At 41.9% G+C, this 14,856-nt stretch overlaps 1 protein-coding gene across 2 annotated transcripts; it reads left to right on the top strand.

Annotated features, from left to right (window-relative positions):
- Positions 1-841: 841 nt before the first annotated feature.
- Positions 842-6,602, top strand: creld1a (cysteine-rich with EGF-like domains 1a). 2 transcript variants are annotated; one of them, XM_072665602.1, is made up of 6 exons: positions 842-1,053; positions 2,362-2,533; positions 2,623-2,706; positions 2,933-3,028; positions 3,563-3,703; positions 4,329-6,602. In XM_072665602.1, exons 2-6 carry the CDS (start codon positions 2,368-2,370, stop codon positions 4,547-4,549), a joined length of 708 nt encoding a protein of 235 aa, XP_072521703.1. In that variant the 5' UTR covers positions 842-1,053; positions 2,362-2,367; the 3' UTR covers positions 4,550-6,602. The 2 variants fall into 2 exon arrangements, with proteins under 2 accessions (XP_072521703.1, XP_072521704.1); XM_072665603.1 differs by lacking the exon at positions 842-1,053 and having other exon boundaries at positions 1,068-2,533.
- The last annotated feature ends 8,254 nt before the right edge of the window (positions 6,603-14,856 follow it).

The raw sequence follows: 14,856 nt of genomic DNA, 5'->3' as shown, positions 1-14,856 counted from the left end.
TGAATAGGTTAATTATTTTGGGGCGCTCTGTGAGACGTTTGTTTATATACGCTCTTAATGGTCATGTCACAATATTAATACACACTCATTGAGGATTGTTTATATTCGCTCATTTCACGTTTTTTGTTTTTTATAGAGTGGTGGTGAATGGGACCAGGCGTTGCCAGGAGTACAACACAAATATAGCCATTTTAGTTACAACCCAAACCCACCAGTGCAGTTACACATATCCTCTAAATTTTATATATAATGTTGATGATGGTCAAATAGTGGCAAATCTGAAAAACGAAACACGTTTTCTGGGGGGACTATATTCCTCACCACACCCTGCATGTATCCCTCCACCATGTTTACATTTATTTAAAAAACTGTATGTTTTAGACTCTGAAGTGTCTGAAACTTTGGTTAAACAGCTTTTTCAGGCATCAGGCGGTGTGTTCTTAATTATTTGGTGTAATAACTTTTAGTAAGGGAGCTTTTAGAAGCATGAAGCGCTCTTCGGACGTCTGGTCCCATTCACTACCACTGTGAACTAATCTGATTGGGCCAAGTTCTCTAGAACAGTGTGTTTCCCCCCCAAACCCCACTTTAAATGCTTTTGTTCACATGATAAACGTTTAATTATGCAGATAAAAAATATTTGTGGACATCCTCTTTAACCATATATAGCAAAACGGTTAGCTAGCTGAAGCTGCTCCACTGCTGGGACAGTCTTACTGGGCTAACAGTGGCCCTCTACCCTCCTTCCAGAGAGGCTAGAGTCGATTTTTTTTATCCTGGAGCAGCTTTATAAGCTTTATAAGCTTTCTAAGCTTTACATTTTATATTTAGAAGTGTTTATTTGTGGACAGCTTTAAGAGCAAGTGAGCTACTTCAGCCAAATCAAGCCCCAAAGCCCCCCGGCTATTAATAGAGCTGCTTTCTGGACGTCCTACAGGCTCCGCCCGCTCAGTGCCCAGCACGAGCAGCGCGTGCACGCTGAAGTTGCGGTTGTTTGGGATTTTGCCCCCCGAGGACCCTCTTCAACCCCCGTGGATTGAACCCTCCGCAGAGGTAGGAGAGGGCTGTGTGTGGGTGAAGTGCTGAAGCGGTGTTCTCCGCTAGAACATTCGGGATATTATTAGACTGAGCTGGAGTCCTAAACGTGTGTGTGTGTGTGTGTGTGTGTGTGTGTGTGTGTGTGTGTGTGTGCATGTGCTGGTGCTCTGCTCAGACTATTTCTAATGCATTGAAAGTTGACAACAATTTGTCCAAAAGTTTTCAGACAGCGCCTCTAATGGCTGGGCTTAGCTGCTTTAAGGTGCACCCTGTTCATATCATCTCTGTAGAGAAGCGCTGACTAACGGAACGGGGCGCTCTGGCACATGACCCCAAGGTCACCGAGCCCAATGCCGAGCGTGGGCTGGAGGGGTACAAAGGCCACCAGCATTAGACTCTGAAGCAGTGGAGTGTAATGGAGCTCTATCCAATTCCTTTGGGATGAATAGGAGTGTCAGAACTAATCATCCAACACCAGGACCTGAACTCTGAATTGATGCGCTTGTGGGGCTGAATGCAATCAAACTTGCCTCACAGCAATGTTCTAAGAATCTTGTGTGCAAACTCTTACTGATTATTAATAAGCTCGATTTTAGGAGAAATGCTGGATGAACAGGTGTCCACAAACTTTGGAACATTTGACCTGTGTTTTTGCTATCGCCTTTGAGTTAGCTGTGTATTCTCTTGATAAGTTTTCCCACCCATCCATACCATCTATACCCATACAGTTCATACCTGTCTGTACCCTTCTATACACATAACCATCTATACCCATTCATACCTGTCCGTACCCTTCTATATACCTAACCATCTATACCTATACCCATCCAAACTCATACCCACCCTGCACCCATAGCCATCCATACCATCTATACCCATACCCATGTATACCGTCTATACTGTCTATACCCATCCATACCACCTATAACTATACCCATCCAAACTCATACCCACCCTGCACCCATAGCCATCCATAGCCATCTATACCCATACCCATGTATACCGTCTACACTATCTATACCCATCCATACATCTGTAACTATCCCCGTCCAAACACATCTATAGCCATACCAATCTGTATCCATACCCATCAATACCATCTATACTATGCCATTTGTACCCATCCATATCCATATATACCCATATCCATACCTGTGTACGCTTCTATACACATAACTATACCCATGCCCATCCATTCTTACCCATACCCTTCTACTCCCCCATAACCTTACCCATGTACATCTCTAGTCTTTGGCTGACTGACTTCACTTGGGAAACAGGAGAAATTGTGCACTCTTCTCCTCTTCTGCCTTTTTAATCCAGGAGATAATGTTGGGCTGTTGGTTGTCATGGTTACTGGGCTTTGCATTGGTCCTGCATGGACTGACCCTTGAGAACAACTGTTCTGACCACTGTAAAGCATGTGGAGGACCTGCAAGAGACCAGTGCCTGCAGTGTCAGCCAGGATTCACCCTCCATGACAACGTGTGTGTGGGTGAGTGGAGTGTGTTTGTGTGTTTATATCTCTCAACAGGAGTGTTAGTGTATCTTCACACGTGTGTGTGTGTGTGTGTGTGTGTGCAGATATCGACGAGTGCGGCACAGAGCTGGACAAGTGCCCCTCAAACACATACTGTTTCAACACACACTCCTCATACGAGTGTAGAAGTAAGTATCGCTCCCCCTTTTCTCCCTCAAACACTCACACTCATACTCACACACCCACGTATAAACAAACTGTAGATCTGATCATTGTTTTGTTTTTACCAAAATACAAGGCAGTTACTTTTATCTCCCTCTCTCACACCTCCCTTCCCTCCCTCCCTCCCTCTCTCTCTCTCTCTCTCTCTCTCTCTCTCTCTCTCTCTCTCTCTCTCTCTCTCTCTCTCTCTAGGTTGTGACGGTGCTTGCGTGGGTTGCATGGGCGGTGGTCCTGCTCGCTGTAAGAAATGTGCCCTTGGTTACACATCAGTGGGTGTGAAGTGCGTAGGTGAGTGTGTTATGCATTTATTTATTTATTTTCTTATTTAACATATATCAATTTTATTTGTAGTGGCAGTTCATTGATTAATTACAATTCTGTAGTAATTAAAGTAATTACATAATAATAATAATAATAATAATAATAATAACAATCAGAAGAAGAATGATTATGACGATGAAAGTAATAATTGTATAATACTTAATTTGTGTATGTAAATTAATAAAGGAATACAATAATTACTATAATAATAATACTAATAATAAGACATTGTTATTTTGTTATATTGTAAATTGTTGATATTGTTATTATTATTATTTCTGTATCAATAAAAATTATTATTATTTTCCTTTTATTTAAAGTAATAACTTTAAATAAAAGTAAAAAAAATCTCACTTCTCATTCTCACTCAGAGTCAGTTCTCACTTTATAACTGGGTTACAGTGTGTATTAATGCTGTGTTCAGATCTGTGTGTATGTGTGTGTGTGTGTGTGTGTGTGTGTGTGTATGCTGATCTGACCGGGCTGAACTGTGTGTTTCAGATGTAGATGAGTGCAGTGTGGAGGTGTTGGCCTGTTCTGATATAAACGCCCTGTGTGTGAATACGGAGGGGTCCTTCCACTGCCAGTGTGCGCCAGGCTTCACACGCCGAGATGGGGTGTGTGTGAGGAGTCAGCCGCCAGGTCAGGCCACAGGTTCTACTTTATTAGACCACAGATTCTACTTCCTCGTAAAGCCTGTGACCCATAACACTGACCCACTCAGATCTGCACATCACGTTTACTGTAAACAAGCAATGGAGCAGTCAGCTAACAGCTCAGGACTTTGTACACATGGTTAAAGCAGCATTGCTATGTTTGTTTCTGGGCTCCTCCTACAGCTGAGGAGTGTCATCCACTTTTACTCCACTGCAGTAAATACTCACCCCTCATGGACAGCTGTACACATGCATTTAAAATGGATACAGCCTGTCTAATTCTAAGTATTAAAAATAACTACGGCTGTTTTGGTTCATGAACCTACATATATATTGGAAATGAACCTAAAAATATTTTTAGATGAACCCTTTAATTTTTTATTATGATATGGACCATTTACCTCTGTGCTGTGGATCCTCAACCTAAACTTTTTTTACACACCTTCTTAATCCACAACATTATTTATTATGATTATGATGATGATTATTATTATTATCATTATTATTATTATTATTACTGAATGTGAGCTCCTCTGATGTTCTAAACATTTCTCTTTCTCTCTCTGTCTTTCTCTCTGTCTCTCTCCCTCTTTCACTGTCCATCTGCACAGAGGGTCAGGAGCAGAGTCTTCTGGATGACCTCCAGGACGAGGAGGTGGAGGTGCTGAAGCAGATGTTCTTCGGCGTGGTGTTGTGCGCTCTGGCCACACTGGCTGCCAAAGGAGACATGGTCTTCACCTCCATCTTCATGGGGGCAGTTGCAGCCGTGGTGGGATACTGGCTGTCGGACAAGACTGACCGCATGCTGGGTGCCTTTCTGAAGGGCCGATGAAGTTCACCGGAGAATGAACTGGAAAGGAGGCACTGGAGGAACTTTGCATGTGTCACTGCATGTAGCACTACAAATGGCCTTAATGTCTTACTGCTGTAGCAGTTTCTTAAACTGTGGTTGTTGGTCGTTGTAGCACCCCCAAGTGGTGTGTAGGAGAACCATGGGAATTTAGTACACTGTATATGCACCAAAGATTTTATAACAGGAACAATTAACTTCTATGTGGATTTGAGATCTCAATCCAGCCTATCCAGCCTATATTAATGGATAAAGTATCAACTGTATGAGTTCTGTAAGTAAGGCACTTATACCAGCTCTAATAAGAAGAATAATACACGCACTACTGACAATATAGATGATTATACATCTTCTACAAACATTAACTCTGCTGCCAATCCCCTTTTCACTCCTCCTCGTTCACACTGTTTGTCAGAGCTCCGTTCTAGAGCAACTCACCCAGTCAGGATTGCTCACAGTGGCAGTGAATGGAACGAAACGTCTGAACCCCTAAACGCTTCCTCACTGAAAACACCAAATGATTATGAATACACTGCCTGATGCCTGAGACACTGTTTTTTTTTTACCATGGAGTTTTGGGATAGCAGCATTTTTAAAATCCACCCATGAGGAGGAGGGATACGTGCAGGGCATTTTGAGGCAAAGTAGTCCCCAAAGAAGACATATTCTTTCAGATTTGACACTATTTTACCACCATCACCATTTCATATACAACTCTGTTGACTCGTAGGTTCACAGATGGGTTTGGATAGTAAATTAATGACTATATTTGTGTAGTATATTTGTAGTCATGGCGACCAACGCCTGGTTCCATTCATCACCACTGTAAAGAAATCAGAGTTGGGAAGTTTTTCTACAGTGAACCAGATTTCACACCAACACCCCGCTCTGAACCACTGAGTTACAATCCTGACAGATCAGTGGGTTTCGCTGTAAGTTAACATCCTTGTTTGTTGTTGTTGTTTATGCAAGTAATTTTTTAATACCTTATATAATGGCTGTATTTTTTGGACCTTTAACATGTAAAGAAATTAAATGAATAAGAAGATAAGCTTGATATAAAGATAGACACATTGTGGTAATTTGATGTGCTGGTTTGATCAGGGGTGATATCTAGTCCAGATCATCTACAGTGATTCAGCTTGACCTCAAAATATGTACGGTATGGGTTAATTCAAAAAGACACTGTGGTGGTTCTCAATGTACTGCTGTCTTTTAACTGTTTCAGTATTTTAACATGTGACCTCCACTCAAAACGTCACGATAATGAGCATGTCACAAACTTGGCCCATTATTTCATATAGGAGCACTTTGTAGTTCTATAATTCCAGACTGTAGTCCATCTGTTCCTCAGCATACGTTGTTAGCCTCCTTTCACCCTGTTCTTAAATGCTCAGGACCTCACAGGGCAGGGAGTATTTGGGTGGTGGGCCATTCTCAGCACTGCAGTGATACTGAAATGGTATGGGTTGTACTGTGTGTTGTGCTGGTATGAGTGGATCAGACACTCCAGTGTGGAGTGTTTGAGCACCTCAGCCTCACTGCTAGACTGAGAACAGTCCACCAACCAGAAATATCCAGCCAACAGCCTCCTGTGGGCACCGATGACAGACTAGAGGATAACCAACACAAACTGTCCAGCAACAGATGAGCCTCTGTCTCTGACTTTACATCTACAAGGTGGACCAGACCAACTAGGTAGGAGTGTCTAATGGAGTGGACAGTGAGTGGACAGACACAGTGTTTAAGCACTCCTTCTTAAGCACTGCTGTGTCTAATCCACTCGTACCAGCACCACACACACTAACACACCACCAACATGTCAGTGTCACTGCAGTGCAGAGAATTACCCATCACACAAATACTACCTGCTCTGCGGTGGTCCTGTGGGGTGGTGACCATTGAAGAACAGGGTGAAAGGAGGCTAACAAAGTATGGAGAGAAAATTATGGTAGGTGGAGCTGATTTCAAATGGAAATCCAATGGAATCATTTTCCCCTATATGTAGATGTTCATACAACATTCATACAGAAAGTCATGGTTGTAATTCACTGTGTTCATTAAAACATCTCCAAAGCTGTCCTCATGGGAGTCTAGTAGTATTTGTAGCTATCAGCCAACACCTGGTTTGGTAAATCAGTGCTTAGGGATGTTAGATCAGGTGCGCTGGTGATGGAATTGAACACTTATATGCTGTCTGGGAGAATCCAGGAGGAATCTGGGGCCAAGAGTTGTTCTAAAATACTTGAGACGTCATCTCTAGGTCAGCTATCTTTGTCAGGCCTGCCAATCTCGGTTTGCACTATGGCCAATGTGTGCATGCTGTGACATACATTCCTGACATACAACCCACTGTTGCTTCAGTTTATCTAAGATAAGTGTGTTTGCTGCTGTAGGTTTAAATCCTAATAATATTAAACTAGAGTGTTTTGGGCTATAAGATGAGGTCAGATGTCCATAAGTGGGGGTTTTGTGTACCGAACTGTGTAAACATGACCAGAGGAGCAAAGCTTTTTTTCAGTTAATAAAAAGTGAGAAACACCAATTCTGAATTAAATGGCCAGATTATTAAAACCAGGCAGTTGTGGCCTAAAGTGTAGAGGTGTCCCGGGAAAAGAAGGTCACTGGTTTGATCTGCACCATCTCTTCCCTTAACATCCCTTCCATCTTTCTGTGTTTGCATGGCTGATTATCAAAGTCCAGAGCAGTTTCTCCTGACATATTTGATGTCTGCTATGTCAACATGACCAGAGCAGCAGTTACAGATATAAAACGGGTCTTCTCTACAACAGTTCAGAGAGTTCTGATCTGAGGAGAACGATGGTGTTTTTGAAAGTGCTCCTGCTGGGACTGTGCGCTCTCTCTGCAGTGCGCACTCAGGACCCCCTCGTTCCAACTATTAACATCCTGAATGAGATTTTGGCGCTGAAAACCTCTGTCGCCCAGCTGAGAGAGGAGGTGAAAACTCTCCAGGAAGGTATTTTCTGTTCTTCATTTTGGATCATTTCATTGATTTTTCACTGAGGCATGAGGACAGACCTGCATACTACTGTACTGTCATGTTATACTGTACTTCCATACTACCTTCTTACTAAACTACTGTACTAACATAAGTATACTACTAAATTACTGTACCACTATACTAGCATGTTAGTATACAATCATACCATCATACTAGTATACTACCATACTCCATAGTAGTGTATTACCATACTATCAATTTGTATTCTACCATACAACACTGTTAAAGTGCTCCAACACTGCTATGCCTGGCTGGTAGCTTTGCAGACATCCTAGTCCAACTCTGCTAAACCCAGCTGTTAGCATCAAGGCTAACCTGCTCTTCTGCTCCAAACCTGGTGCTCTAGTGCAACATCTATTGGCAGAAAGAATCGTCTACAGAACCTTTGAAAAGCAAATCAAATCAAGACGCAAGGTTCTTTAACACAGGCATTTTCCACCAGGAGAGGCAATGATTAAATGGCCCTTACAAAAACTATGTAAGGATTCTTTAAAAACACGCCCAAGGTGTAGCATGGTGTGTTTACCCGACCAAAGAACCGAACCAAGAAACCAAACAGTTCTCTGTATCGCTCAAAACTCATACACACTTTTTTCTCTTTTCTACAGGTCCTCCTAAAATAGCGTTCACCGCAGCTCTAGAGGTTGCAGGCAAACATGGACACATTGGCCCCTTTACCACACCCAGGACGCTGGTCTTCAAACATGTGGAAACAAACGTTGGGGAAGGTTTCAACTCAACAACTGGTGAGACAATCAAGCTCCTGCATTTAACTCTAGATGTTCAGGACTCTGAGTTCTGAATGTTAGAGAAGCCGGCCTGCAACCAGAAGGTCACTGGTTCTATTCCCTTACATCCCCTAGTTGAAAGTGGAGAAACAGCATTCATGGTTGATATAGTGTGCGTCTTGGAAAATGCTTTCAAGGGAATACAAGTGCAGGTATTGATCACACTACGGATGTTATGTGGTCTCCAAGACGCATCGTACCCCTGTTTATACTTGAGTTCTTCAGGAGTTTTTTTAGGTTTGCAAAGATAAATATGGGTCACATACCAATGACTGTTAACCAAGTTAACCAAGTGAACTTACCTCCCACATTTAGACGTAATATGTGAAATGTGTGTCCAAAGAAGGACATAAAAGCATCATGGTGTTCATGTATCTTTCATTCCTCCTAGGGGTATTCACAGCGCCAGTGAAAGGACTCTACTTCTTTGCCTTTAACTGTTTCGCTGGGGGATCATCTGCAATGAGTTCAGCGCTGTATAAAAATGAGGACCACATTGTGTCTGTCTGGGACCAGCCATCTATAACCGACGGCGAGGACAACAACTTTAACGCTGCCACTCTGCTGCTGAAGCCAGGGGACCGCGTCTACATCAGGCTGTGGAAAAATTCACACATCTCCTTCCTTGACAAGCACAGCACTTTCAGTGGCTTCCTGCTCCACCCTATGAAATAAGAGACAGTCAAAGTGCTCAATGTGGAATTTAGAAGTGATGTGTAAAACTTCATTAGTTTCAGTAGTTGGGTCTTGCTGACTGCTCAGTTGAGTTGCCCAGTTGGGGTAAACAGAATTGGATGCTAACATTAGCTCAGTATACGCACTGCACTGCATTATATCACCAATTTCCTTGCTAGACTCAATTTTCTATGTTTTACTGTCAGATTGGCATGTTCTTTAAACGATTAACTTAAGATATGAGCTAGTAGTACACATTGTTTCTGCTAAAGTCATCATGGCTGAACCTCACTAAGGAACAGTGTGCATTGAACAGCTAAAGCTATAGCTGTCTAGAAGGGCAGTTAGCTATAAACATTACATTTTACTCCTGTAAAAGTAAACCTGATTATATTCTAGTTATATTGTATTACAGTGACTGTGCTGTAATACTTGTTAGTTCATGTCTAGAATTACCCTAAGTGGGCAAGTCAACCGGCTGGTTACCTGGCATATCCTCTTCTTTGTTGGGTCATATGAAAATAAACAAAATTGAAAATTTTGAAAAAACAATTGAAAAAACATCACACCCTCTGAACGTTCACACACGTTATTCATTCAGCATGCGGACACTCTGAATAATCACTGTACAGGGTGTAAGTAACGTGTTTTGTTTTTCTATAGCCAATAGAATTTATTTAATTTTATTTTTTCATACCGGTTTTAAAATTGCTAGCAAGCTAAGCTAACAGGACACTCTGCAACACTAGCGAGTGTAGCATGGCTGACAGCCAGGACGTGATCTGGATACTTTTACCAATAACATTCCAGCATTGTGGGCCTCCAAGGTTTTTCTAGATGAAAACTGAAACTACACCAAAAAAAAAGCAGAAGCCCCTCCTACAAGCACAGCAGAAGCCCCTCCTACAAAATACTCCAACACTAAACTAAAGTCTCTGTAAAAGGAAAAATCGTGAAAATGTTCCACTCTATTGGCAGTTATGCAGAGGTCATTGTCTTTCTCGGATCCATATACACTCACTGAGCACTTTATTAGGAACACTTCACTAATACTGACCTCCTTTTGCTCCCAAAACAGCCTCAGTCGCTCATGACATCAATTCTACAAGATGTTGGAAACGTTCCTTCGATGTTCTGGTTCATGTTGACATCAAGTAGTTCCTGCAGGTTTTTCAGGAACACATTCTACCACATCTCAAAAGTGTGCTACTGGATTCAGATAAAGAACACTGAGCCATCAGAAGATGCATCAACTGTGGTCATGAAGGGATGACCATGGTCAGCAATAACACTCAGAATAGTCATTCAGTGGCATTCAAGCAATGATTGATTGGTATTAACATCTCAAACCTGCTCAACACCCTTTCACCACCTCCAAATGAACAAGGAGGAGTACAGGTGTTCCTAATAAAGTGCTTTAAACAAGAGTGAGGGTGGAACTGAACAACTGGCGAAATCTCAGGTGACCTGTCCAGGCTTTGGTGGAACTGGTGTCTAGGTATTCCAGAAACAAAATGAATGTGTTAAAGGGGCTATTCAGACTTACCATCACCGTAGTACAGAAAGATCATTAACCTCATTCTGTAAAGCTGCTCTAAACTAGACACTGTTGCGTACACATGCTCTGTAACACAGCCTGTATTATCTCTGTTTATGCTGTATGTTTGCAACTAACAGCTTCTGTCTTAGACACTCACTGTTGCTTCAGTTTATCTAAAATAAGTATATTTGCTGCTGTGGGTTTTAAGTCTAATAATATTAAACCAGAGTTTTCTGGGCCACGAGATGAGGTCAGATGTCCATAAGTGGGGGTTTTGTGTACCGAACTGTGTAAACATGACCAGAGGAGCAAAGCTTTTTTTAAGTTAATAAAAAGTGAGAAACACTAATTCTGCACTAAATGGCCAGATTATTAAAACTAGGCAGTTGTGGCCTAAAGGTTAGAGGTGGCTCAGGAACAGAAGGTCACTGGTTTGATCTGGACCTTCTCTTCCCTTAACATTTATGGTTGAGGTGCCCTTAAGCAAGGCCCCTAACCGCCAACTGCTCGCTGGGTGCTCAGGTGGCTGCCCACTGCCCCAGATGGTTGTGTGCTTGCTGCCTTCAGTCAGTAGCGGCCCTATTAAGTCAGATCTGATCCAATCTCTTCACTGTATTGCCTATGTAGCAACAGCCAAGCAACTGCCTGGAAGTGGGATCTGTTAAGCTTCTGTCCATTCTGTGTTTTTCCTAAAGAGAAAACACTGCTCTAGTTCCAAATGTGCTTCCATCCATAAATGAACTAATGACTGACGACCTGAACATCAGCAGAAGAATAGAATTAAGTCATTCTGGTCCAAAAGTGATTGATTCTAGAATCCAGATGTTCAGGACTCTTAGTTGTGAGCATTAGAGAAGACGGCCTGGGACCAGAAAGTTACTGGTTCTATTCCCTTAGATCTCATAGTTGCAAGTGGAGGAGCAGCAGCTTCTTCTCCTTCAGCATTCATGGCTGATGTGTCCTTGAGATGGGCACCTTAACCCCCAACTGCTTCTTGGGTGCTAAGGTGGCTGCCCCCCACCCCAGGTGGTTGTGAACGTGTAACTTGTGGACGTCTGTCATTACTAGAGATCTCTAGATATCTCTCAGTCTAGGTATTTTGCCCCCTGATCAGTTCCATGTATTTTAATATTGCACATTAGCTGAAACTGGTAAATGCAGTATATATGTATGAAAGTGTGAAAGTGTGTTTGACTGCAAAAGCCAGTGCTATGAAGCCCATTGTTACAGGAGGCCTTGTTTGATGCTAGAGGGAGGTTTCAGAGTTCAGCATGGATTCTGTATGTCATGTTCGATGTTTTTAAATGTGTTTGTGGTAATCTAAACTATTACAGAGTGTTGGCCAGCTGGTTAATATCCATTCAATAAAAGGACGCGGAAGAAAATAATTATTTAAAAATTATGGACCAAAAGATGCAAAGTCTGATGTTCAAAAGTGCATGTTTTGTTTGCAGGACTGTGTACATTTGGTATTTTGTCAGATGCTGTTCATTTTCGGGAATAAATTTGGCACTCCTCCATCTTTCTGTGTTGGCATGGCTGATTATCAAAGTCCAGAGCAGTTTCTCCTGACATATTTGATGTCTGCTATGTCAACATGACCAGAGCAGCAGTTACAGATATAAAACGGGTCTTCTCTACAAGAGTTCAGAGAGTTCTGAACTGAGGAGAACGATGGTGTTTTTGCAAGTGCTCCTGCTGGGACTGTGCGCTTTCTCCGCAGTGTGCACTCAGGACCCCCTCGTTCCAACTATTAACATCCTGAATGAGATTTTGGCGCTGAAAACCTCTGTCGCCCAGCTGAGAGAGGAGGTGAAAACTCTCCAGGAAGGTATTTTCTGTTCTTCATTTTGGATCATTTGATTGTTTTTTCCCTGAGGCATGAGGACACACCTGCATACTATTGTACTGTCATGTTATACTGTACTTCCATACTACCTTCTTACTAAACTACTGTACTAACATAAGTATACTACTAAATTACTGTACCACTATACTAGCATGTTAGTATACAATCATACCATCATACTAGTATACTACCATACTCCACAGTAGTGTATTACCATACTATCAATTTGTATTCTACCATACTACACTGTTAAAGTGCTCCAACACTGCTATGCCTGGCTGGTAGCTTTGCAGACATCCTAGTCCAACTCTGCTAAACCCAGCTGTTAGCATCAAGGCTAACCTGCTCTTCTGCTCCAAACCTGGTGCTCTAGTGCAACATCTATTGGCAGAAAGAATCGTCTACAGAACCTTTGAAAAGCAAATCAAATCAAGACGCAAGGTTCTTTAACACAGGCATTTTCCACCAGGAGAGGCAATGATTAAATGGCCCTTACAAAAACTATGTAAGGATTCTTTAAAAACACGCCCAAGGTGTAGCATGGTGTGTTTACCCGACCCAAGAACCGAACCAAGAAACCAAACAGTTCTCTGTATCGCTCAAAACTCATACACACTTTTTTCTCTTTTCTACAGGTCCTCCTAAAATAGCGTTCACCGCAGCTCTAGAGGTTGCAGGCAAACATGGACACATTGGCCCCTTTACCACACCCAGGACGCTGGTCTTCAAACATGTGGAAACAAACGTTGGGGAAGGTTTCAACTCAACAACTGGTGAGACAATCAAGCTCCTGCATTTAACTCTAGATGTTCAGGACTCTGAGTTCTGAATGTTAGAGAAGCCGGCCTGCAACCAGAAGGTCACTGGTTCTATTCCCTTACATCCCCTAGTTGAAAGTGGAGAAACAGCATTCATGGTTGATATAGTGTGCGTCTTGGAAAATGCTTTCAAGGGAATACAAGTGCAGGTATTGATCACACTACGGATGTTATGTGGTCTCCAAGACGCATCGTACCCCTGTTTATACTTGAGTTCTTCAGGAGTTTTTTTAGGTTTGCAAAGATAAATATGGGTCACATACCAATGACTGTTAACCAAGTTAACCAAGTGAACTTACCTCCCACATTTAGACGTAATATGTGAAATGTGTGTCCAAAGAAGGACATAAAAGCATCATGGTGTTCATGTATCTTTCATTCCTCCTAGGGGTCTTCACAGCGCCAGTGAAAGGACTCTACTTCTTTGCCTTTAACTGTTTCGCTGGGGGATCATCTGCAATGAGTTCAGCGCTGTATAAAAATGAGGACCACATTGTGTCTGTCTGGGACGAGCCATCTATAACCGACGGCGAGGACAACAACTTTAACGCTGCCACTCTGCTGCTGAAGCCAGGGGACCGCGTCTACATCAGGCTGTGGAAAAATTCACACATCTCCTTTCTTGACAAGCACAGCACTTTCAGTGGCTTCCTGCTCCACCCTATGAAATAAGAGACAATCAAAGTGCTCAATGTGGAATTTAGAAGTGATGTGTAAAACTTCATTAGTTTCAGTAGTTGGGTCTTGCTGACTGCTCAGTTGAGTTGCCCAGTTAGGGTAAACAGAATCGCATGCTAACGTTAGCTCAGTATACGCACTGCACTGCATTATATCACCAATTTCCTTGCTAGACTCAATTTTCTATGTTTTACTGTCAGATTGGCATGTTCTTTAAACGATTAACTTAAGATATGAGCTAGTAGTACACATTGTTTCTGCTAAAGTCATCATGGCTGAACCTCACTAAGGAACAGTGTGCATTGAACAGCTAAAGCTATAGCTGTCTAGAAAGGTAGTTAGCTATAAACATTACATTTTACTCCTGTAAAAGTAAACCTGATTATATTCTAGTTATATTGTATTACAGTGACTGTGCTGTAATACTTGTTAGTTCATGTCTAGAATTACCCTAAGTGGGCAAGTCAACCGGCTGGTTACCTGGCATATCCTCTTCTTTGTTGGGTCATATGAAAATAAACAAAATTGAAAAGTTGCTAAATGAGGATCCAGAAACACAATTTTACTGTAAGCAGTAAAATTTTAGAGGGGCGAACGATGACAGTGGTTCTAAGTTGTGAACAGTCTGAAAAAATGCAAGAGCTGAAAAAGAAAAGAGTTTGTGCTACAAACAGTGAAGAAAAGCTGAAGTTAAAAAGAAAGAGTTTAAGTTGTGAACATCTGAAAAGACAGAGTTGGTTGTAATCATTGGCTAAAAGGAAAATTAGAATAAAGAAAATAGGTTGAGTTGAAAAAGGGTTTAGAATGTGCTTTGTTTGAGTACACACCACTCCTGGTGTTTCCTTTGTTTGTGTTTTCCATTTTTCTATTTAGCTTTTAAACAGCTTTAAATTTCTATTTAGCTTGTTATACTGCCACC

Source organism: Salminus brasiliensis, chromosome 21, assembly GCF_030463535.1.
Source record: "Salminus brasiliensis chromosome 21, fSalBra1.hap2, whole genome shotgun sequence".
Classification (NCBI taxonomy): domain Eukaryota; kingdom Metazoa; phylum Chordata; class Actinopteri; order Characiformes; family Bryconidae; genus Salminus; species Salminus brasiliensis.
The sequence above is the reverse complement of the archived record's forward strand: the minus strand, read 5'-3'. Positions and strand labels throughout refer to the sequence as shown.

Bases quoted from the DNA above. Each gene is read 5' to 3' on its own strand.
- creld1a (XM_072665602.1), top strand. From the start codon at position 2,368: ATGTTGGGCTGTTGGTTGTCATGGTTACTGGGCTTTGCATTGGTCCTG. The intron at 2,534-2,622 runs GTGAGTGGAGTG...GTGTGTGTGCAG, and splicing joins CCATGACAACGTGTGTGTGG to ATATCGACGAGTGCGGCACA. The intron at 2,707-2,932 runs GTAAGTATCGCT...CTCTCTCTCTAG, and splicing joins CTCCTCATACGAGTGTAGAA to GTTGTGACGGTGCTTGCGTG.